At 41.6% G+C, this 24,387-nt stretch overlaps 2 protein-coding genes across 2 annotated transcripts; one reads left to right on the top strand and one right to left on the bottom strand.

The window, feature by feature from the left end:
• Positions 1-2,774: 2,774 nt before the first annotated feature.
• Positions 2,775-10,485, top strand: MED7 (mediator complex subunit 7). The gene is made up of 2 exons (XM_059699040.1): positions 2,775-2,862; positions 8,055-10,485. The coding sequence occupies exon 2, from the start codon at positions 8,072-8,074 to the stop codon at positions 8,771-8,773; it is 702 nt and encodes a 233-aa protein (XP_059555023.1). The 5' UTR covers positions 2,775-2,862; positions 8,055-8,071; the 3' UTR covers positions 8,774-10,485.
• Positions 10,486-23,014: 12,529 nt separating this feature from the next.
• On the bottom strand, positions 23,015-23,985 carry LOC132235903 (centrin-2-like; the record flags this gene model as incomplete). The annotated part of the gene is made up of 1 exon (XM_059699041.1): positions 23,015-23,985. A coding segment is annotated over one exon (594 nt), but the record flags the coding sequence as incomplete, so codon positions are not given.
• Between the last annotated feature and the right edge of the window lie 402 nt (positions 23,986-24,387).

Raw genomic sequence — 24,387 nt, 5'->3', positions numbered from 1 at the left:
GAACTGTATTTAAAGGGTCAGAAGGTTGAGAACCATTGGGTTAGACTTATGCCTCCAGAAAGATGGAGCAGATACATTTTCCCCTATGCCTCTCATTCATACAACTAAAGACCTAGGACATTATATGTGAAATAAACATGAGAAGACTCTGAAAGGTGGGGAGACGCAGGAGACCTACCAGGGACCACAGGAAATGAGGTGGTGAATTCCCGGGTTTTTCTTTTTTGTCTCATGCATCTCAGACTTGGAGCTGAAGAAGCTGGCAATCCTGAAAAAAAGTCCCAACAAAAACTTTCTCTCTCTAAAAGACCAGGAAAGGAGCAGCCAGAAAAAGGCAGAAAGCTTTCACACAGTAACTGCTCTACTCCAGCCGAATGTCGCAGAAAAAAGAGTGCTCCCCACCCCCACCCAAGCAACCAATAACGTGGAGAGATTTCTGTGATGATCCCAAAACAGGCATGATAATAGTATATTTACTTTTTCTTCGGTGGAATTCCACGTAGCGACGCAAATGGAGACTTCAACCACAGTAACAGCTACAAGTAATTCAAAAGGGCTTATCTCCCTTTTTGTAGGACTCTAACTCCGTTTGAAGTTCTTCAGCCTGCAAGAAGAGATAACTGGTCCTCAGTGGGGCCTCACTGTCCTTCAGTGGGACGTCACATGGGGGGCACAAATCTTTGATATAAAAGAAAATGTAAACTGAAGGTAGTTCTCAAATGCTAGAGTTACTACTGTCCCCTGCTGCTAAGGAATGGCGTAGCAGGCACAAGACACGAGGGCAGTGGTTCTCAACCTTGGCTGCACATTAGAGTCACCTGGGAATCTTTTTAAAATCCTCATTGGCCCAGAAATCAGGATGTTAAAAAGATTCCCAGGTGATTCTAATGTGCAGCCAAGGTTGCGAACCACTGTTTAGAAGAAAACACAAGGGGAAATCTTCGTGACCATGTGTTAGGCAAAGATGTCTTGGCTAGGACACAAGAAGCATATGAACCATAAAAGAAAACACGGTTAAGAAAATGAAAAGATTAACCACAGATTTATTTTTTTATTTTTGGTTAATCCTCACTTGATTTTTTTCCATTGCTTAGAGAGTGAAAGGGAGGGAGGAGAGGGAGGAGGGAGGAGGGAGAGGGAGAGGGAGAGGGAGAGGGAGAGGGAGAGAGAGAGAGAGAGAGAGAGAGAGAGAGAGAGAGAGAGAGAGAGAGAGAGAGAAACATCGATGTGAAAGACACATTGGTTGGTTGCCTCCCGCATGTGCCCCTACAGAGGCTGGGAATCAAATCTGCAACTGAGATACACGCCCTTGACCGGAAATCGAACTGGAAACATTTCTGTCTGCAGACCGACGCTCTAACCACTGAGCAAAAGCGGCCAGGGCACCACAGAATTTTTTTTTAAGGATAGATTTATTGGGGTATAATTTATATATGGTAAAATGAACGTCGGGTGTATGGTTCTATGAGTTTTGATGAATATGTACTTCCATATAACCACCACCACCACCAGAATTAACACATAGAATATTTTCATCACCCCAAATAAATTCTTTTCTGCCCCTCTGTGTTCCTTCTTCTCCCTTTAACCCTGGTCCCTAGTAACCAGTAGTCTGATAGCTGTTCATGTGCAAAATTTTGTCTTTTTTAGGATGCCATATAAATAGAACCTGACAACATAGAGACTTTCATGTCTGGCTTCTTTTTTCCTCTTAGCATAAAACTTTTGAAGTCCATCGGTGTTGTTGCATGCATCAAGGGCTTGTCCCTGTTTACAGATGAGGCGTATTTGATTGTATGGAGGTACCATAATTCACTTATTCATTCACCAGTTGATGGACATTTGGGCTATTTTCAGTCCTATAAACATCCATATACACGTCTTTATATGGACATATGTTTTCAGTAACTGCATAGGAATGGAATTGCTGGTGCCTGTAATCGTTACATGTTTAACTACATAAGAAAGCGTCAGGCAGTTTTCTAAAGAGGCTGTATCATGTTTTATTTCTGCCAGCAAACTATGAGAGTTGGTGGCAGCGACCTATCAACATTTCGAATGCTCCATAAGAAGTTTTTGAAAATGAAATCAAAGAATCTTATTTTAATGAGGTAAATTTGAGAACTTTTTATCAGAATAACAATCTTTCCTTTTGAGTGCACCATGCTCTCATAAGCAGCCCACGAATTTAGAAATTTGTGACATTTCTAATGAAAATAACCTTTCAAAGAAATCTTTATGTCTGATTTCGTTAATTTGCTGCCTGGGAATAGAATAGATATCTCTGAATTTCTAAATAAAAATAAGTCAGTGGATGGTGAAGAAATGGAAATTAGGAATATATTATTCATTTCCAATCATGGTCACAAATATTTCCAGATTAAAAAAAACCCATTTAAATAGTATATAAAATCCAATCTCATTTTTTAAAAATTTATTTTTGACGGTGGGGTTAGAGTCGACATAACTTTAAAAAAAGATCTGCTTATCCTTATTTTCTAACCTTTATGGAAGGCTTGTTGATAGATGCCTTGTTTAATTTTAAGCGTTAAAAAACAAACAAACACGAAAGGCAGCTACCAGCCGCTACTTTTAGGGGCAGAAAGTAGAAGTACTATCCCACTTTAACGCCCCCTGGCGACGAAGCCACCAAATTGCAGGAAGATGGGGAGGGGGGCGGAAAGGTCGGGGAGAAAAGTTATGCGCAGGCGCACTAGCGAGCCAGCGGTGTGAGGCGGGACTAGTCTCGGATAAAGAACAGCTCTTTCAGCCAATAAAGAGACAGCATCATCGACTTCTTCCCGGAAGTTGAGTTTCGACAGCCGTGGGAGAGGCCGTTACCAGAGTAAACGCAGTTTTGAGGTGAGTGGGCGGCGGTTTGGGGCTCGGTTCCCCACGCTTTTCTCTTCCCGGGACCCCGCGGCTTCGTCGGGGAGGCTGGGAGTGGAGTGTGGGGGGCGGCCTGGGGCGGGGCGCGCTCGCTCCCTCAGCGCGGCCCCCGGCGTGGCTTCCCGGGTGGACCGCCGGGCGGGCTGGGGGTGCCTCGGTCCGTGTGGGGAGGCCGGGCCGGGCTGCAGGTTGGGGGACCGGACCGGGGTGGCCTTGGCCAGCCCTCTGGCGACTCCGGCCTCTGTAAAGTGAGAACAGCGCCCCCACCCGACCTCCCGAGGGGCACAGCCCTGAAATGGCTGGACTTCAGGACTTGGGGGGGAGCGGGGGCGGTAGGTCCCGAGCCCCGTGGCCCCGAGACGCCCCTGAGAGGTGGTGAAACTACCCTCCGCAGCCACCTGTGCGGTAGAGGAAGCGGGTCCGTGTGGCTGCGACCCGGCATTGGGGGCACGAACGACCTCCATGGCTATGAAGGGGTGCGTCTAGGGCAGCGGTTCTCAACCTGTGGGTCGCGGTCCCTTTGGGAGTCGCCTAAGACCATGGGAAAACACACATATAATTACATATTGTTTCTGTGATTAATCACTATGCTTTAATTATGTTCAATTTGTAACAATGAAAATACATCCTGCATATCAGATTTTTCCGTGACGATTCATAACAGGAGCAAAATTACAGTTATGAAGTCGCAACGAAAATAATTTTATGGTTGGGGGTCACCACAACACGAGGAGCTGTGTTAAAGGGTCGGGGCGTTAGGAAGGTTGAGAACCGCTGGGCTAGGAAGTGATGGGCAAATCCGCCCAATCTCCTAGGATGTCGGGGTCCCTGGTAGGGTGTCCTGACTGAAGAGCTGGTGCGGGCGGCCCAGGACCGAGGGAGGAGACGAAGGCCCGCTTCCCCTCATGGAGACTTGGGATCCGGACCCGGAACGTGAAGTTAGTGATAGGACTTACCTCAGATTAAGTGAGAGCGGAGAGAAAACCGTGGCGCCGGCCGCGAGGTTGGCCTTTGGAAAATGGCGGCTTAAAAATTGAGGAATGCGCAGGGTGCAGGGAAGCACACACCGGGACTCACAGCCAGAAAGGCTAGCGTGGGTGAAACGTGGGCTGGATAACATTTATTTTTGAGTCCTAGCCGGTGTAGCTCAGTGGGCAGAGCGTCGGCCTGCGGACTGAAGGGTCCCGGGTTCGATTCCCAGTGGGGGGCGTGTAGGAAGCTGCTGATCAATGATTCTCTCTCATCATGGATGTTTCTATCTCTCCCTCTCCCTTCCTCTCTGACGTCAATAAAAATATATCTAAAAAAATTGTTTTGAAGTACCAGATCAATGCCACTTCTCTGATTCTGGTAAGGATGTTGTTAGTAAGAGAACATTCTTGTTTTGGGGGTATGCACTGCAATATTAGGGGGTAAAGAGATGAGAGACCAATAAGGCAAGTGAGGGGAAATGTTAAAATTTGGAGAATCTGTGTGAAGAATGTGGAACGTTTGCCAAGGCCAGTGGGCTCAATGGTTAGAGTGTCCACCAGTGCAGGAAGGGTCGCAGGTTCAATTCCGGATCAAGGGCAGGTATCTGGGTTGCAGGCTCAGTCCCCAACTCCAATGGAGACAACCAATGGATGTCTCCCCGCCACCCCCACCACCACCTTCCACTCTCTCTCAAAAGAAATGGGAAAAATATCCTTGGGTGAGGATTAACAACAAAAGAGAATATGGAATGTTCTTTCTACTATTCATGAATCTACACATTTAAACACCTAAGCGACCATCCGGCCTTTCGACAGTCTGACTGGTAGCTATGATGCGCACTGACCACCAGTGGCAGACGCTCTGAGAACCACAGAGGAGGGAGCCTGATTCCAGGGGGTGTCACCCAAGAACCGCCCTCTTGCAATTCAGGATCCCTCAGGGGATGTTGGAGGGCTTGTTTCGGCTGATTCCTGCAGGCCAGGCTGAGGGACTCCACTGGTGCACGAATCTGTACACTGGGCCTCTAGTGTTTCTATAAGTCTTAATTTATGTTGAAACTTTGTTTTTATTTTTTTATTAAAAAAAATTTTTTTTATTGATTTCAGAGAGGAAAGGAGAAATAGAAATGTCAATGATGAGAGAGAAACATTGATCGGCTGCCTCCTGCATGCCCCCCACTGGGAATTGAACCCATAACCCTGGCATGTGCTCTTGCCCAGAATTGAGCCCTTTAGTCTGCAAGCCAATGCTCTATCCATTGAGCTAAATCGAGCAGGGCTGTTAAAATGTTTTAAAGGGTTGATTGTAACTATTTGCAGCTGTCCTAAGTTTGTAACTTAGTGAAACAGTACACAGTGTTTATAACCCTCCTCCCATGCGCTTTCATTCCCTTTTCCTTAATGGCTGTATTGTATTATATAGACTACCTTATACAGCCCTCATCTATAAAATCATGTATTAATTCCAACTTTTCCTGCTCTTTTCAAACAGGGCTGCATTAAACTTAGGCATTTTTTTGGGGGTGTACTTGTACCAATTTTATAGGATAAATTTCTATAAATAGAATTATTGGTCCAAAGAATATCAGTATTAAACTTTTTGATACTGCCAAATTCCAAATATGTACTTGTTTCCTTTCCTATCAGTTGTGTATGAGAATTTCCCACATTATCTTGGGGAGGGGGGGAGGGTGCTGGCCTACCACCTAAGAGTGTTACCTGGTGGTGGTCATGACGGCGACTTCTGTGAGAGCTCTCCACCCCAAAAACTTCCCTGAAGGGCCAGGATAGCTAAACATCTGCTTCTAAAATTAGGATGACCACTCTGCAGACACTGAAAAGGAGAGTGTGATGTCTGATGGAATCCAAGGTCTGCCACATAGAAGGTGTTCTATTTGTTGAAAGTCTCCTTTTAAAAAATTGGTTTAGCCCTAACCAGTTTGGCTCAGTGGATAGAGCATCGGCCTGCGGACTCAAGGGTCCCAGGTTCGATTCTGGTCAAGGGCATGTACCTTGGTTGCAGGCACATACCCAGTGGGGAGTGTGCAGGAGGCAGCTGATCGATGTTTCTCTCTCATCAATGTTTCTAACTCTCTATCCCTATCCCTTTTTCTCTGTAAAGAATCAATAAAATATATATTTTTAAAAAAAATTGGTTTAAAAAGTGTATTAGCCTGGGCTGGCTGGTGTTGCTCAGTGGTTGAGCATTGACCCATGCATGAATCAAATATTCAGGAAGGCCTAACTCACTGGCTGAATTCCCAGTCAGGGTACATGCCAGGCTGGGATAGCAGGGGGCATGCAGGAGGCAGCCAATGGATGATGTTTCCCTCATTGATGTTTCTCTCTCTCTATTCCTCTCCCTTCCCCTCTTTCTATAAATTACTAACATCTTAAAACAAAGTGTATTAGCCTGAATATTTTCCCTTTATTTGTTTATATTTAAATTTTTTAAATTTATTGACTTTATTAAAAGGAAGGGGGAGAGAAAGAGAAGTGTCGATTTGTGTTCCACTTACTTTTGCATTCATTGGTTGATTTTTGTATGTGCCCTGACTGGGGATTGAACCTGCAACCTTAGCATATCAGGATGACTTTAACCCCAACTGAGCTACCTGGTCAGGGCATCCCAACTTTATTTAACAATTGCATTTTCTTTTTCTTTGTAATCTTCTGCCTATATCCTTCTTTAATGTAGTTTTTTTTTTTTTTTTTTAAGAGATTCACTCAGTGGACCTTTATAGAGGACCTACCACCTTTTAGGCATTGTTTGAGGTGCAGCTTGGTAGAATTGTGAACAAGACACACAATTACTGAAGTCATGGTGCTCCTGGGAAATGGAGTCAGAAAATAATGTTTTTGAAAAGTAAAAATTTCTAGTTTTTGCCCTTTGTTAGCTTGCAAGCATTTATATCCTAGAAAAATGAGATTGCCTGTTATTTTGCTTATACTTTGCTAAATGGAATTTTTAGATTTATTTATTTTTATTAAATTTATTGGTGTGACATTGGTTCATAACATTATGTAAGTTTCAGGTGTACATCCTCATAATTTTACTCCATTGTGTGCCTTCCACCCAAAGTCTAGTCTCTATGTATTTGAACCTTTATCCTTGTTGTCCTTTCCCCGCCCTCCTTTCTCTCTGGTAACCACCATTCTGTTGTGTTATATTTATTTTTGGTAGTCAGATCTGTTGGTCTTTTGTAGTAGTAGCCTTAAAACATGTAGTTATTTCTTTGATAGATTGTAAGCAGCAGTTGGATGGAGGTAGTGGTTTTTATTTATCCTTGAAAGGTAGTATAGTGTAATGTTTTGAGATCTTTAGACTCTGGATCCATCCTCTACTACTTACTCTGTGACTTTACACAAATGGTTCAACCACTTATTTCATCTCTAAAATGGAAAGAGCACCTTTCTTTTCTCGGATTTCTCACAGCCATGAGAAAAGTATTTAGAATAGTGTCTGGTATATAGTTTGCACACAGATATTATCTATTATCATAATTATCATTCCTGGATACTCATTGTCATATATTAACAAATATATGAAAGAATGAACACACATTAAGGATGTTTGTACCTACTTCCAAGTTCTCTTTGATTTGGAGCCCTCTTGAAATGGATGAAGCTGCTCAACAAATATTTATGAAGCTTCTGTGTTCAAGGCTGTGGACACAGTGAGAACTACGATAGACAAAATTTTTCCCTTTATGGAGCTTATTGTCTGTTTGGGGAGACAAATCAGATACCGATACAGAGAATAAACGCTACTGACGCATTGATTCTCAGCAACATTCTCTCTGCCACTGTGGCTTGGTGGAAACTCAGGAATCTTCCATAGCTGCCCTTAGAACTTCACAAATTCCAGTATAAAACTGCCTCCAGTATATTATATCTTGAAAACCTGATAAGATCAGTCTAAATGAGCACAATTTTCTTTATAGATGAAAATATACTGCAGCATATTTTTTTGTGCCGCTGAAAGTATTAAGTAGAGAAGGAAAGTACTAGGATAAATAGAAAAGGATCATAGCCTTTCCCTGTTGTAAATGTTAGTTTTAGAAACCAAGGAGATCATTTTGTTCTGGGCCCCCAACTGCTAGGGCGAAAAAAGGAAAATACTCTGTCTCTAGTTACCCAATGTGACAGGTTTGTTTTGTAGAGGTACTCTAAATCTTTCGTCTATTTCTATAGGTTCTTGATCTTCCACAATGGGTGAGCCACAGCAAGTGAGTGCCCTTCCACCACCTCCGATGCAATACATCAAGGAGTATACGGATGAAAATATTCAGGAAGGACTAGCTCCCAAGCCTCCACCTCCAATAAAAGACAGTTATATGATGTTTGGCAACCAGTTCCAGTGTGATGATCTTATCATCCGCCCTTTAGAAAGTCAGGGCATCGAACGGCTTCATCCTATGCAATTTGATCACAAGAAAGAACTGAGAAAACTGAATATGTCTATCCTTATTAATTTCTTAGACCTCTTAGATATCTTGATAAGGAGCCCTGGGAGTATAAAACGAGAAGAGAAACTGGAAGATCTTAAACTGCTTTTTGTACACGTTCATCATCTCATAAATGAATACCGACCTCACCAAGCAAGAGAGACCCTCAGGGTCATGATGGAGGTGCAGAAACGTCAACGCCTTGAAACAGCTGAGAGGTTTCAGAAGCATCTGGAAAGAGTCATTGAGATGATTCAAAATTGCTTGGCTTCTTTGCCTGATGATTTGCCTCATTCAGAAGCAGGGATAAGAGTAAAAACTGAACCAATGGATGCTGATGATAGCAACAATTGTGCTGGACAGAATGAACAAGAAAGAGAAAATTCAGGTCATCGGAAAGACCAGATTGTAGAGAAAGATGCTGCCTTGTGCGTTCTAATTGATGAAATGAATGAAAGACCATAAAGGGTTTTTTGTTGTTTTTATTTTTTCCTTTCAGTAAATAGCATCATATATTAGTTCATTTGCTCTTGGAGAGTCTTAAAAGAGATATAACTAGGAGTTAGTAACAGCTTCACTCTCCAACTTTATCAATTATGAGATGTCACAGGCAGTAATTTCACTTTATGGCAAGCATAGGCAGTGAGTGTGACTGCATTAAGAGTAATCAACTTAAAAAGCAAAGTGCTGCTGTTGTGTGGAATATTCCTGTTTTTGGAGTTGCACTAAACATTGAAGATAATCCTCAGTAATAGCAAATTTCCGTCCTTGGAACGTAGACTTGTTATTTAATAGAAGCAGCAGCCCTGTAGGTTGCTTGGTGTTAAAAAAAAAAAAAAAGAATGATAAATAAAGGATGTCAAGTAGTATAAATATGAAATTGTGAAATCTTTATATTTTACTTAAAAATTTGCCTACTCTCTAAAAAAGTATTGTAACATGTTAAAAGAGAAGAACCCCATAGAGTTATAAAATAGCAATTTTTCCTCTCGACTGCTCCTGTAAATACACTATGTCGAACAGTCTTGGCCCTATCCTTTTTTAGTCAATCAGATAATAAGTCCTTTGATCACTTTTAGTTGCAACCATTTTAGTAATTAAAATGTTTATGTAATTAATTGTACATTTCCGTTAAAATTCAGTTCATACTTGTTTAAAGCTGGAAACCTGATATGGGAAGGGAGTTTGGTGGCAGAGACTGTTAGATGTTCACTGGAGATTGTATCTCCCTTGAGATACGGTGCTGAGAGAAGGCTGCCCTGCCAGGGACTGTATTTCCTCACTCCCATTGCATGTGTGTAAGGCTATGTGATTAAGTTCTTAGCAGTGGAATATGAGGGTAAAAATTCAGGCCTGCCCCATAAAAATTTTCTTGCACAATCCTCCATTCTGTTCTTATCTGTTGGGTGGATGGCCACACCCAGGATAACTTTGGGCCCTCCATTCCCTTCTGGTTGGATGGCCAGCATAATTTTACCATTTTGAAGATGATAAAGGTTCAGTTAGTTTGGGCCCTTGAATGACTGAGGACTAGGCCCTCCTTTCATTAACCCCTGACCCCAATCCAGCTGATTTGACTATCTGAGCAAGAAGTCACCTGTTTTGATCACAGATTTTATTTCTGTATTTCTCTTCTCTTCCCTCTAACCTCTCCTCCACCAAAGTCTTGGTGAAGAGTCTGCCTTGTATCTGAGGTTCTCTGCTGGCCTTTCTCTTAATGTAGGCCAGTGGTTCTCAAAGTAATCTTAGACTAGGAACATTAGCATTACTGGGGACCCTGTTAGAAATGCAAGTTCTCTTGCCTCACTCCAGACCTACTAAATCAAACTCCAGCAGTGGTATACAACAAGCTGTGATTTAATAAGCCCTCGGATGATTGTGGTGCAAATAATCAAGATTTAAGAATCACTAATTAAAAAAAAAAAAAAAAAAAAAAAGAATCACTGAGCCCTGGCCGGTTTGGCTCAGTGGATAGAGCGTCGGCCTGTGGACTCAAGGGTCCCAGGTTCGATTCCAGTCAAGGGCATGTACCTTGGTTGCGGGCACATCCCCAGTGGGGAGTGTGCAGGAGGCAGCTGATCGATGTTTCTCTTTCATTAATGTTTCTAACTCTCTATCCCTCTCCCTTCCTCTCTGTAAAAAATCAATAAAATATATTAAAAAAAAAAAAAAAAGAATCACTGATAAAGGTAATGCCTTTTCCCAGATGTACACTTTTGATAATTCTCTCAGTTCCCAGTTTCCAATATACCATTCTTACTCTATTAAGGTCTTCAGCTCTAGAGCTGGCAAAAACCAGTTTAAAGTGACCACAGGTCAATTCTGTACGTGAAACATTCATCCTCTTTAGAAATCTTTGGAGTGTAGGCTGTTCCCAAGTAGACCGGCCACTTTTTTTTTTTCCTGACATGTATTTGGTGTGGATCGTTGGGCTCCGGAGGACACAGGCCAGTCTTAAGTTTACAATGAAGGTGAAGGGGTATTCCCCTCATTCCCTTCTGGGGGAGCAAGCTAGACATTGCATAACACTTGAGCAGCTCTCAAAAGAAATCCTGTTATTTCCCCTCAACCCTTTTATAATCTTAAGGATGTTGGGCTAAGAAGGTACAAAGCCAATTTTTGGCTGTTTTGCAAATCCATGCAAGGAAAAGAAACCTAATTGAATCACATTGTTATAAGAGTTACGACATAATTTGTATATGAATTTGTGTGTTTGGGGAGAGGATTAAGGGATTTAAATTCCATTAGCAATCTTAAATTCTGACTTTGAGAGGATCCAATTTTATAGGTCTTTTTAAAAGAATTTTGATGTGAACTATTTCAGTGGTATAAAGTAGCACAAGATCTGATAGTTATAAGTTTAAAAACTTATATGGTCTTGGCCAGTGTGGCTCACTGTTAAAGTGTCAACCTACATATTGGTCTAGTGCAGCGGTTCTCAACATGTGGGTCGCGACCCCTTTGGGGGTCGAACGACCCTTTCACAGGGGTCGCCTAAGACCATCGGAAAACACATATATAATTACATATTGTTTTTGTGATTAATCACTATGCTTTATGTTCAATTTGTAACAATGAAAATACATTCTGCATATCAGATATTTGCATTATGATTCATAACAGTAGCAAAATTACAGTTATGAAGTAGCAACAAAAATAAGTTTATGGTTGGTCACCACAACATGAGGAACTGTATTAAAGGGTCGCGGCATTAGGAAGGTTGAGAACCACTGGTTTAGTGTTTGACTCTTGGTCAAGGGGTTTGATCCCCACCCCTACTTGGGGGTGTGTGGGAGGCAACCAATAGATGGGTCTCTCTCACATTGATGTTTCTCTCTCCCCTATAGGTTTCAAGTTTCCCCTCGCTGACATCTTGGGCAGCAGACTAGATTTCAAGGTCCCCCTGTTATATTGTTGTGGCTTTTCCCAGAATTTATGAGAGCATCTGACAATTTTATCTTGGCAAGTCCCAAGTCTGCTGACTTCTTTGTTCAGTGGGTGAGATAAACTCCCCTTTTCCCTCCTCTCTTCCCCTCCTGCCCTAGCAGCTATCTATCCTGCTTAACAGTAGGTCCTGAAGTGACTGGAAATAGCAAGTGCAAGGGTCTCATGAGGAAATAAAAAGGTGGCATGAATTGGATGAGAAAGGTTACTATTGCCACAACATAGGGAGGAGGTGGAGCTAGAGAAGCAGCTATGGAGCAGATTACAGGATTTAAAAGGCCAAGGGAAGGAGTTTGTTTTATCCTAAATCTGATGGAAAGTCAATAGCAAACATATATAGGCCTTTGTCGACACTGTTCTAATAACTACATAGTTGTTTTATCCTCACAACAACCCAATGAAATCATGATTTTTTATACCCATATTACAGATGAGGAATCAATTGCTCTGAGAGGTTATGTAATTTACCCAACGTTACCAAGACAGTGGCAGAGCCAGGATTGAAAATTTCTACTTTCAAAGCCAAAGCAGTCCAGCTGGTGTGGCTCAATGATTGAGCATCAACCCATGAACCAAGAGGTCATGGTACATGCCTATATTTTGAGCTCAATCCCCAATAGAGGGCGTGTAGGAGGCAGCCAATTGATGTTTCTGTCTCATCAATGTTTCTACCTATCCCTCTCCCTCGCTCTCTAAAATCAATAAAAACATTTTTTTTTAAAAAAAAGAAAAAGAAAAAAAAAAGCCAAAGCACTTAACCTCCATACTTTACCACCTCTCTACTGCATCAGACAGTTAATAAGTAATAGGTAATAAATAGTGGAGCCAAGAGTAGAATCCAACATTTTTACCATATAAAGTCCATAGATACTACATGATTTTGGACTGAGGAAGAGATTTGTATGTGGGAATTGGACATGTTAAGGCATTTATGTCTTAGACTTCTCTGTGTATTTTAAGGAAATACCTATGTATCATCTCCACTTTAAGGAACAGGGTCAGTTTTGTGGTTTTATGGCTACAAAGCACGTAGCATAATTTATGGTACTTAGTAAACTATCAAAAGTCAACAGTTCTGCTAAGTCATTTGCCTTTTGTGTTTGGCATTTAGAATCAAAGATTGAAGAACTGGTTTCAAATTGCAATGTAATGAATCTAACAGTAAGTGGCACTCTTACCATAAGTTTTGTAGCTGTAGCCAGGTGGCAGAGGAGGGGCAAAGATGAGGAAATTCAGAGGTTCTGTTTATAGTACTGAGCTTTTTATTCAACAAGTGAGACTTGCTGCCCGTGCCTGTTGGTGGCCTTTTCTAGTGGAGAGAACATGGTGTGAATTCTTCAAAATAATCAGTATTATGTTTTGAATAAGAGTCTTGATTAGAACCTTTCTCTCAGAGCTGCCTAGATAAGACAAGGTCTTGTCTAGGCAGCTCTGGGAAAGACCTCAGCCATTATTGGTTAGTGAATAAGACAATAAGATGCTTCTCACATTTGCTGAATATATGACCAAATTCTGTGAAGCTGCTGGTTCCCTGTCCCCCACTCTAGGTTTGGAATAAGGGAAGGCATTCAAAAGATGAGAGTCTTGCAAGGAGGTATGGTTGGCCAGGAATGCATTGTATCAGCATTATAAGGAACGATATCTTGTGGGTCTTTACTGATTTTTACATTCATTCAATAAATAAGGGAATCTGCTGTGAATAATATGCAACTATTTAAGAGCTATTACGAGTGAGAGTACTGGGGGAGGACAGGAGCTGGAAGAGTTTTATGGGGGGAAAAGGAGGACCTATGTAATACTTTCAATAATAAAGATTTTTTTAAAAAAGAGAGCATACTGCTGAGGATAGATATTCAAGATCTGATAAAAGTAAGTTGCTGGGTATATTTGTGTCTGTCTATGCAGAGTCAAATTTGGAAAATTATATAAAAACCATTTTATGGATGAGGATATTGAGACTCAAATGTAACTTTCTATACACAAAGGACACCAGCTAGTAAATGGCAGAATTAAAACTGAGGCTTAAAGGAAAATTTTAAAAAGAGAAAGAAAAGGAGCATGGTAGAATTTGGGCCCCATTATTTACTAACTGTGTAGTTTTGGTTGAATCTCAATTTCCTTAACTATAGTAATTATGGTACCCATCTCAAAGGGTAGGGACCATCTAATGTTGACAATGAAAGAGAAGATTCATTCTAATTCTTTTTGAAATTTGTCAGGTTTTAGGCTTGCTAATCATCTATGTAGAAGTATCTGATCTAGAAGAGGGAAGGTGGTGCCTGGAGGCTTAGGTGGTGGGTGAGCCTAGGACTTTATGAGTTACTGCTACCTACTAGGGAGAGCGATAAAGAAATAATGAGGGCCTGGCCATGTGGCTCAATGGTTGAGCACCTATGAATTAGGACAGTGGTTCTCAACCTTCCTAATGCCGTGACCCTTTAATACAGTTCCTCATGTTGTGGTGACCCCCAACCATAAAATTATTTTCGTTGCTACTTCATAACTGTAATTTTGCTACTGTTATGAATCATAATGCAAATATCTGATATGCAGGATGTATTTTCATTGTTACAAATTGAACATAAAGCATAGTGATTAATCACAAAAACAATATGTAATTATATATGTGTTTTCCGATGGTCTTAGGCGACCCCTGTGAAAGGGTCGTTTGACCCCCAAAGGGGTCGCGACCCACAGGTTGAGAACCACTGAACTAGGTGATTACCATTCGATTCCTGGTCAGGGCACATGCCTGGTTGCAGGCTCAATCCCCAGTAGGGGGCATGCAGGAGACAGTCATCAATGATTCTCATCATTGATGTTTCTATCTCCTCCCTTCCTCTCTGAAATCAATAAAAATATATAAAACAATAAATAAAAAAGGAAGGCACAAATAATGGCAGAAATAAAAAGTGACATTACTATAGATTATATAGACAGTAAGAAATAATACGAAAATATTGTGGAAAATTGGAAAACTTAGACAAAATGTACAAATTCTTATAAAATGACCAATATTGGTTTAAGACTAGGGAACTTGATTAGCTTTCTAATGATTAAAAAACAAAACCAACCAAACAAACAAAAAAAACACCAGTAGTTAAAATCTCACAAAGAAACTTCAAGTATAGCTTTGCTGGCAAGTTCTATTAAAGATTGCCAGAAAGAAGAAACATTCTTAAGGTCTTTTTATGAGATTAGCATAGACATATATGCACATTAATCTAGCAATGTATAAAAATAAAAAGTAATGCTTTATGGCCAAACCATGTTTAAGAATGTAAAATAGAAAATTAATTAATATAGTCTGTCACTATAATAGATAAAAGGAGAAAAATTCACTTGATCATCTTAACAGAAGCACAAAAAGCATTTTATAAAATTTAGTATCCATTCATGAAAAAGAAAAAAGGGGGATCTGGCTGGCTGGGTAGCTCAGTTGGTTACAGTGTTGTTCTGATACCTTAAGGTCCAGGGCATATACAAGAAGCAACCAATGAATGCATAAACAAGTGTAATAACAAATTGATGTTTCTCTCTCTTCCTTCCTCTCTCAAAAAAAAAAAAGTTAAAAAATTAATTAAAAAAGAAAACCTATTAGAGTATTTAGGAATAGAACAGAACTTCCTTAATCTAATAAGTTGTAGCTCCATAAAATCTGCAACATGTATTACACCCAAGGTAGAAAGCTAAAACCTTTCCTTTAAGATCTGTCATGAAACGACAATGCCTGCTATCAACACTTCTGTTAAATATGTACTAGATTCCCTAACCAGCATGGTAAAATTAAAAAAGGAAGAAGCCGAACTGCCATTATTTGCAGATAATGTTTTTCTGCATGGAAAATTCAATATAATATACAGATAACTTATTAAAAAGAGAGTTTCCTGGTTGGAGAAAAATACATTCATGCCCTAGCTGGTTTGGCTCAGTGGATAGAGCATCAGTCTGCAGACTGAAGAGTCCCAGGTTTGATTCTGGTCAACGGCACACACCTAGGTTGCAGGCTTGATCCCTGGCCCTGGTCGGGGTGCGTGCAGGAGGCAACCAGTTGATGTGTTTCTCTCACTTTGATGTTTCTCTCTGCCTCTCCCCCTCCCTTCCACTCGCTCTAAAAATCAATGGAAAAATATCCTTGGGTGAGGATTAACAACAAAAAATAATACATTCAAAAATGCATCTCAGAATACCAGCAACAAATGAAAGCAAATTTTAAATCAGATACTAAGCATCAATGATATGAAGTACCCAGGAAAAAAAATCAAGGAATAAGTTGAAGGTCTCTGGAGAAAAATTTTTAAATTTTGTTAAGATTTTAAAGAAAATCTAAATAGAGGAGAGAAGATATGTCTATGGGTTGGTACACTCAATATTGTAGAGAGGTCAAATTTACTCCACATTGATCTGTGGATTCAGTGCAAGCCAATCAAATTTTTGCCAGGTTCTTTTTTTAATTTGATAAGATGATTCTAAAATGTATAGGAGGTTTGCTCTGTCCTATAGAGCAAAAAGGTTTGTTGTTTTTTAATAATAATGCTTATTATGGGCAAGGCACCTAGTTTAAATTCTTTAAAGAAGAGGTAAGTTTCTCATGAACCCTCAGGGGCTTGATTGTCCCAGTTTTAATGGTTCATAAACAAAAGAAAAGGTTTTTTAACTTCCAAGTAATGAGGGATATGCAGAGAAATCCATGCTGAGATGCCATTGTATCCTTACCAGTACCCCCCCCCCCACACACACACAATAGCAAGTGTTGATGAGGATGTGGAATAAGAATTCTTACACACTGTTGGTAGATGTCTCAGAAAACAGGCATTATCTAATAAGGTTCAAAAGTTATGTACCCTTGCCTGGCTGGTGTGGCTCAGTGGTTGAGTGTTAACCTATGTATCAGAAGGTCACGATTCCATTCCTGGTCAGGGCAAATGCCCGGCTGGATTGCTGGGCTCGATCCCCACTGTGGGGCATGCAGGAGGCAGCTGGTCAATGATTCTCATCATTGATATTTCTGTCTTTCTCCCTCTCCCTTCCTCTCTGAAGTCAATAAAAAAAATTTTTTTTAAAAAAGGTATGTACCCTTTGACCCAGTAATTCCATTCTCAGAAATATACTTCAGAGAAGTGTGCACTGGGATTCATGTAAATGTCCAGTATGGCATTGTTCATGATAACTAAAACAGAAGATTAAATGTTCATCTAAAAATAGAATGAACAAATAATTTGAGGCATATCTATTCCCAGGAAAACTTTGAGTAATAAGAACAATCTACAGGGATATACAACAGCATGAGTGGATCACATAAACACATTGTTGAGGGAAAGACAATATGGTTCCATTTTCATGATGTTCTAAAATAAAACTATACATAAAATTTGGGATGCAAACATAGGTTTGCAGGACAAATAACTAATTACTGAATATCTGCTCCTCATATTCTATGAATGACCTTCCTCCCCTCTGAAGCCCCTGGTCCCTGACCTCATCCTTAGCTCATGATGTTTTTTATTTCTCATTTTCCCTTTGTCTCTGAAGCTCTCCTGTAGGTGGAATTCCTACATATATCACATAAGTCAAATTCTCCCCTTAGTCCTTTTATCAAGGTCATTAAAAAAGCAAGGAGCCGTAGTCGGTTTGGCTCCGTGGATAGAGCGTTGGCCTGCGGACTGAAAGGTCCCAGGTTCGGTTCCGGTCAAGGGCATGTACCTTGGTTGCGGGCACCTCCCCAGTAGGGGGTGTGCGGGAGGTGGCTGGTCGATGTTTCTCTCATCGATGTTTCTGACTCTCTATCCCTCTCCCTTCCTCTCTGTAAAAACTCATTAAAATATATTAAAAAAAAAAAAGCAAGGAAACAGCCCGTTTGGTGGTTCAGTGGTTGAGCGTTAACCTATGAACCAGGAGGTCACAGTTCAATTCCTGGTTATGGCATATGCCCGGGTTTGAAACTCGATCCTTGTGTGGGGCATGGAGGAGGCAGCCAGTCAATGATTCTCATCATTGATATTTCTACTTCTCTCTCTGTCTCCTTTCCTCTCTGAAATAAAAAAAAATTAAAAAATATATTTATTTATTTTTAAAAGCAAGGAAACAATTGCAATATTTCAAATAGTGATTACCTGTAGGAGTGGGAAGGTTTTGAGATCAGGAAGGAACACATGGCCTTGGAGTAGAGGTTGGAGAGACTTTAGGAGATTTGCTTTATTTTTTGTTTTGGGTCCTGATTTCTTGAGTGTTTGCTTTGTGTTTTTTAAACTATAAGTTCATGTAATGTTCTGTACATCTGTTATATTTTCCACTAGACAATCGTTTAACCTTAAAGCCATATTGTGACATCATCATACACCCATCATATTGGAAAAAATTAAAGCCTGACAGTACCGATATTGGCAAAGACATGCAGCATCATAAGAGTTCTTCAGGAGAGAAACTAAGATGGCGGCATAGATAAACACCGGGAAATTGTCGCCTCACACAACAATTGAAGAATGCTGCAAGGGTCAGAGCAAACATCGTCCAGAACAACAGGAAGGCTGGCTGAGTGTAATTTCTACAACTAGAAGAAAAGAGGGGCACGCTGAGAGCCAGAGGAGCTGCAGAGGTGAAGTGCAGAGGTACGGCGGCGGCTCGCGCACGCGGAAAGGGGTTGGCGCCTGAGGACGCGGCTGTCTTTTTGAATCACAAGCTCCCGACTGCTCTGAACTCTGGTTCCATCGGGTCTCTGGGGACCCAGGGCTCATACGGGGAGAGGCTGGTCTGTCAGGCGGCAGCGGGCGAACTTGAGGGCGGCTTTCCCTCAGAGGTGCTTGCAGCCGTTACCGGGACACTGAGACGTGCGGCTCCGGGCGCGGAGAATCACCATAGCTGCTTTCACCGCCCTTTGACTCCCTGAGATCCCGCCCCACCCAGGCTGCGGCAGAGGCTTTTGCATGTGAATGTACCTAACTACAGCCCAGCCAGGCAGACCCGGAACTTCCAAGAGAAGGCCCAAGGCCCTGCAGCGGCTTGCATTGCTTCACAGCTGAGCCTCTTCCTGGCTCCTGCTGTGTGGCCTCAGGCAGGGGCTGAATTAGCACCTCCTTAGATCCAGGAGCCACTCTACCCAGTGGTCAGAGGGGGACCATTCTCCCACTTCAGACACAGCTGATTCCCACAGCCAATTGGCCTGGAGGTCAATTCCTCCCAGTAATCCTACAACAACCAAGGCACCAAGAGTGCACCAAGAGTGTCTACCCCAGGTAACTGGGGAGGCTGAGCCACTGGGCCCTACAGGACACCTGGCGCGCAGGGCCACTCTATCAACACAGGGAAGCAGCCAAAATGCGGAGACAAAGAAAAAGGTCACAAATGGCAGAAACGGAGGAAAGCAAACGACTGGATATAGAGTTCAAGGCCACGTTTATAAGGTTTTTCAAGAATTTTATGGGAACCGCCGATAAATTTAATGAATCCCTCAAGGAGTATAGTGAGACCATGGAGGACATGAAAAAGGACCAACTAGAAATTAAGCATACACTGACTGAAATAAAGAATAATTTACAGAGATCCAACAGCAGACAAGAGGATCCCAAGAATCAAGTCAAAGATTTGAAATACAAAGAAACAAAAAATACCCAACCGAAAAAGAAAAAAGAAAAGAGATTCAAAAAATATAGAGATAGTGTAAGGAATCTCTGGGACAACTTCAAGCGTACCAACATCAGAATTATAGGGGTACCAGAAGGAGAGAGAGGGCAAGATATTGAAAACCTTTTTGAAGAAATAATGCCAGAAAACTTCCCCTACCTGGTGAAAGAAATGGACTTACAAGTCCAGGAAGCGCAGAGAACCCCAAACAAAAGGAATCCAAAGAGGACCACACCAAGACACATCATAATTAAAATGCCAAGAGCAAAAGATAAAGAGAGAATCTTAAAAGCAGCAAGAGAAAGACAGTCAGTTACCTACAAGGGAGTACCCATTCGACTGTCAGCTGATTTCTCAACAGAAACCATGCAGGCCAGAAGAGAGTGGCAAGAAATATTCAAAGAGATGAATAGCAAGAACCTGCAACCAAGATTACTTTATCCAGCAAAGCTATCATTCAGAATGGAAGGTCAGATAAAGAGCTTCACGGATAAGAAAAAGCTAAAGGAGTTCATCACCACCAAACCAGCATTATATGAAATGCTGAAAGGTATTCTTTAAGAAGAGGAAGAAGAAAAAGGAACTCTTACCATTTGCCACAGCATGGATGGAGCTGGAGAGCAGATAAATACCACAGGATCTCACTCATTTGTGGAATATAATGAACAACATAAACTGATGAACAAGGACTGATCCAGAGACGGAGAGGCATTGATTGGACTGTCGGGCCTTGGAGGGAAGGTAGGGGAGGGTGGGGGCAAGGGGGAAAGATCAACCAAAGGACTTATATGCAAGCATATAGGCCTAACCAATGGACACGGACAACGGGGGGGGGGGGGTGAGGGGATGAGCGGGGGGGGGGGGGGGTAGAGGGTACACATATGTAATATCTTAATCAATAAAAAATATTTAAAAAAAAAAACATGCATCTTTAAAAAAAAAAAAAAAGAGTTCTTCACCGCTAGTGCGAATGTAGGCTAGGATAAGCACTTTGGAAGACAGCTCAAATTCTGTTGTAGATTCCTGTGAGAAGTGAAAAAATGGGAAACAGGGTTTTCTCTGTTTTTAGGGGGGCCTTTTTTGGGAGGGGAGGAGGGATATAATTCAGAGCTTCATCTTGAATGAAACAGGCTAATGTTAGTTTTACCCTCCTGTGCATAAATCCCTAGAAGCAGTGAAGTTATTTATTAGCTAGACAAGTTGGAGCAGCGGTTCTCAACCTATGGGTTGCGACCCCTGAAAATACATCCTGCATATCAGATATTTACATTACGATTCATAACAGTAGCAAAATTACAGTTATGAAGTAGCAACGAAAATAATTTTATGGTTGGGGGTCACCACAACATGAAGAAGTGTATTACAGGGTTGCGGCATTAGGAAGGTTGAGAACCACTGGTAGGGCAAGTTTCAGAACAGAGACTGGTAAGTTACCAATAGGCCGAAGTCTGGGTTTCCAAACCTATGATGAAGGAAGGGAGGGTTCTGACTGCTGGGCTCAGCAAAGCAGGTCAGTGTCAGAAACTTTTGGGCAAACAACATGCAATGAGTAAGTTGTATGAAAGGGGGCTCTTTGAGAATCCTACTTTGTAGCTGGTATATGGCAATGTGATCATTCGATGTGATCAATGTGTGTTTGTGGTGGAAACCGCAGAGATGGCAGGCAGCCCACGGAGCCCTGGCTCTGGGAATATCGGATCCCTCTAGCAGTCAGCAGGCCACCATCGCCTTTCCACAGTCCCCTTGGCAGCACTGGCTCTGGGCTCTGTGCTCTCATGAATGACAGGGTCAGTCAAGCAGCTCATCAAAAAAGTTAGGCTTTCCCACCCCCAGGTCTAGTTACTATATTTATGCAGTACCCTTAACTGGACAGTCAGGATCCTTATTTGGACAGCAGCAAACCTTCCCGTTCACACTTCAGATGACTTGTTCTTATTGGTAGGAATGGACAGTCAACATCTTGAAAACACATAGCTTTGGCTCCTTAAAGCGACAAAAATTCTAGTTGGGTAATAAGGGGAGGTTTCCTTTCTGAAAGGAGGTGATGCTGTGTGATGAAGCCCACTAGAAAGTAATCTCTTGTAAAATGAACATGCCCCCACACAGCCCAGTGTCTGTTCTCCACATTTTATTCTAAACAAGGACGCCTGACTGGATGTTCAATCCCATTATTTATATCTGCTTTGCCCAATACAGTAGCCACTTGCCACATGTGGCTATTAAAATCTCATTTTCAATTAATTAAACTTTTTAAAAAAGAAATTATTTTTTTAGTCATACTAGCCACATTTCAAGCGGCCAATAGCTACATGCAACTTGTGACTATCATGTTGGGCAGAACAGAGATAGAACATTTCATCATTACTGGACGTTCTATTGGACAGTGCTAACCTAAAGATCAAGTTTAAATACCTGTGCCCATAATTGATAAAGAATAATCAGAGCTACCATTTAGGGATGCCTTTCATATGCCAGGAGCTTTGCTAGGAATAATTACTCTCTAATACCACCACCAATGATCACAAAATCAAATGCTCATAGGGCCAGACAGAAAGGAAAGTAACTAAAATTAGCTAGAGGCAACACCATGGGAGAGGTGGGGACTGTGGCTAACTGTAGAGTATATGCCCCACCTAAAAGGGACACAACTCCTCTGTTTGATCTAATTGTTGTTATTTGAAAATGTGATTACAGCACTACTAGATCTTCTGAATACAAACATAATTTGCAAATCCAGAATTTTATATAAAATTTCATTACTTTTCATTGTAAAGCAACAAATATATCATTTCTTTAAGCACCATACAAATTAAACTTAAACATACCTCAGCCCTGGATTCAGTCCATGATCTGACTCACCCATGTGCAACTTCTATAAATCCATGCAGGGCCAAGAATCATCGTTTAGTTATTAATTTCTGCAACTACATAACTAATACTGCCACTGACTCATCAAACAATAAACACAAACCACAACCACGGTCAATTCTACTTCTGATTGTTCGAGGCCTCTCCCAGAACCAGACAGCAGTCCCCGCTAGCCTTCCCCTGCCCTGCAGGAGATTTTCTGTGAGCAGTTTGGGAGATGAGCTCCCTGCTCCTGAAGGATTTCTATTGTCATCATGCAAGACAGCATAGATAGTGACTTTTTAAGGAAACTGTTTTGAATGTGGACAACATCTCGAAATCAACTGTGTCCAGCCTTTAGCAATGCATGACTCCCATTTTGTGCTTTTCAGAAAAGTAATGCTTATATTTCTCTCCACGACCAAGGCTGCCACTGCTAATGTAGTTGAGTGAACTTTTATTCTGGAGAGCCTTATCGTCCTGAGCGAGTTTCCTCTCCTCCCTGACACATTCAGTGACGCTGCACTCCAGTGTTTGTTAGAGCACAGATGTTTATGTTTCCGTGGTGATGATCGGTGACGACACATGCACCGGAATGTGTATCATCAAATTTATCCAGACAGATCTGCAAAGAAGAGTGGGAATTCCACTTCCATTTGAACTTCATGAAAACGAACTCACCTTCCTCAACGCTTACTTGTTGAGGTTTGGGCTGTTCAACCTGGATGTTAAAGAGCAAACACTCACACTTGCCTGTTTGTTTTTCATTTTACTATTGGATTTTTTTTTTTGCAAGTGAGAGAGTTCACTGTCTTTTTTAAAAGAGAAAGCTGCACTTAGGTGTCAATTAAAACAAGAACCATTGTAGAGATGCCTGCTGTTTGTGGTGACAAAGTTACAACATGTATTTGCCTGAGAAGTCTTTCTAAGGTGGCATAAATGTGGGACTGCATGACAAGAGTGAAGCAATACAAGGTAGAATGGCAAGTGGGTAAATGCTCTAATGTGCTCTTGTTCTGTTTTGGAGAATTAAAGGAAGCAGCAGGTCACCTCACAAAGAACTATATTGTCAAAGAACACTTAAAAAAGTTGAAAATGGGTGTGAGGTTGTTACTAAAGGTATACAGGGAGGTTAGTGGGGGAAAAACACTTGTGTTCTCAAAACCCAGGTTTCACACAATAACAGGCACTAAAACTAGTTGTGTGTGCTTGCAACAGGAGAGAATACTCTTAATAATGGCTGGTCTTTTCCTGATACGCAGGAAATCTTCCTCATTGACTTCCCCGTCTCCATCTCGATCAGCTTCATCAGTCATTTCCTGCAGCTCCTCATCAGTGATGTTCTCACCCAACTCATTGGATACACGTTTGAGATTGTCGAACGATATGGTCCCAGTTTCATCATCATCGAAGAGCTTGAAAGCTTTCAGGATGCCTTCTTTGGAAACTTTCTTGCACATTTTTTGAGTCATCACAGTCAAGAAGTCATTGAAATTCATTTTTCCTGTACCTTCTGGATCAATTTCACTTATCATCTTCATAATCTCTTCTTTCCTTGGTTCAAAGCCCATTGCTCTCGTCACCACCTTGAGCTCTCTAACATCAGTGGTCCCCGCTGCATCAGTATCGGAGAGATCAAAAGCGTGGCGTGGCTCCTGTATCTGCTGTGGACTAAGCTCCAGCTTAGGAGTCACTCTTTTTGGCTGGGAAGATGATGCCACATTTGTTGTCTTAAAGCTGGAAGAAGCCTTCGGAGGTTCCGAGTCTTATTTTGGCCTGGAACAGGTTGCCCAGGGCCATGCATGCCCGGGGGGCGGCTGCGGGCCAGCTGTGTGTTAAGAGGAGGCAGCGAAAAGGCACAGGCCCCGCAAGAAGGCTGGCGTTTCTTCAGACCCATCTCCGACCCTACTATTGGATTTAATACATTGGAACTGCTGACATAACATTCCCCTCACCCATCACCCCACACATAATGTCCATAAAATCATCTCTCAGGCCTAACTCATAGTAGGTGCTCATATTATTGGTTTATTTGCTGTGCACCTCTGGGAAAGTCTCTGTTTCTTACCATGGTGCCTATAGCAGATATGTGCAAGCATGATAAGGGCTCAATGAGTGTTTGTTGTCATTATTCTTAGTACTACTACTATTACCCAGAGCTATGTGGT

The sequence above is a fragment of the Myotis daubentonii genome, chromosome 5, assembly GCF_963259705.1.
Source record: "Myotis daubentonii chromosome 5, mMyoDau2.1, whole genome shotgun sequence".
NCBI lineage: Eukaryota > Metazoa > Chordata > Mammalia > Chiroptera > Vespertilionidae > Myotis > Myotis daubentonii.
This window is presented reverse-complemented; position numbering and strand designations above follow the sequence as displayed.

Coding starts and splice junctions, on each gene's coding strand:
- MED7 (XM_059699040.1), top strand. CDS start 8,072: ATGGGTGAGCCACAGCAAGTGAGTGCCCTTCCACCACCTCCGATGCAA.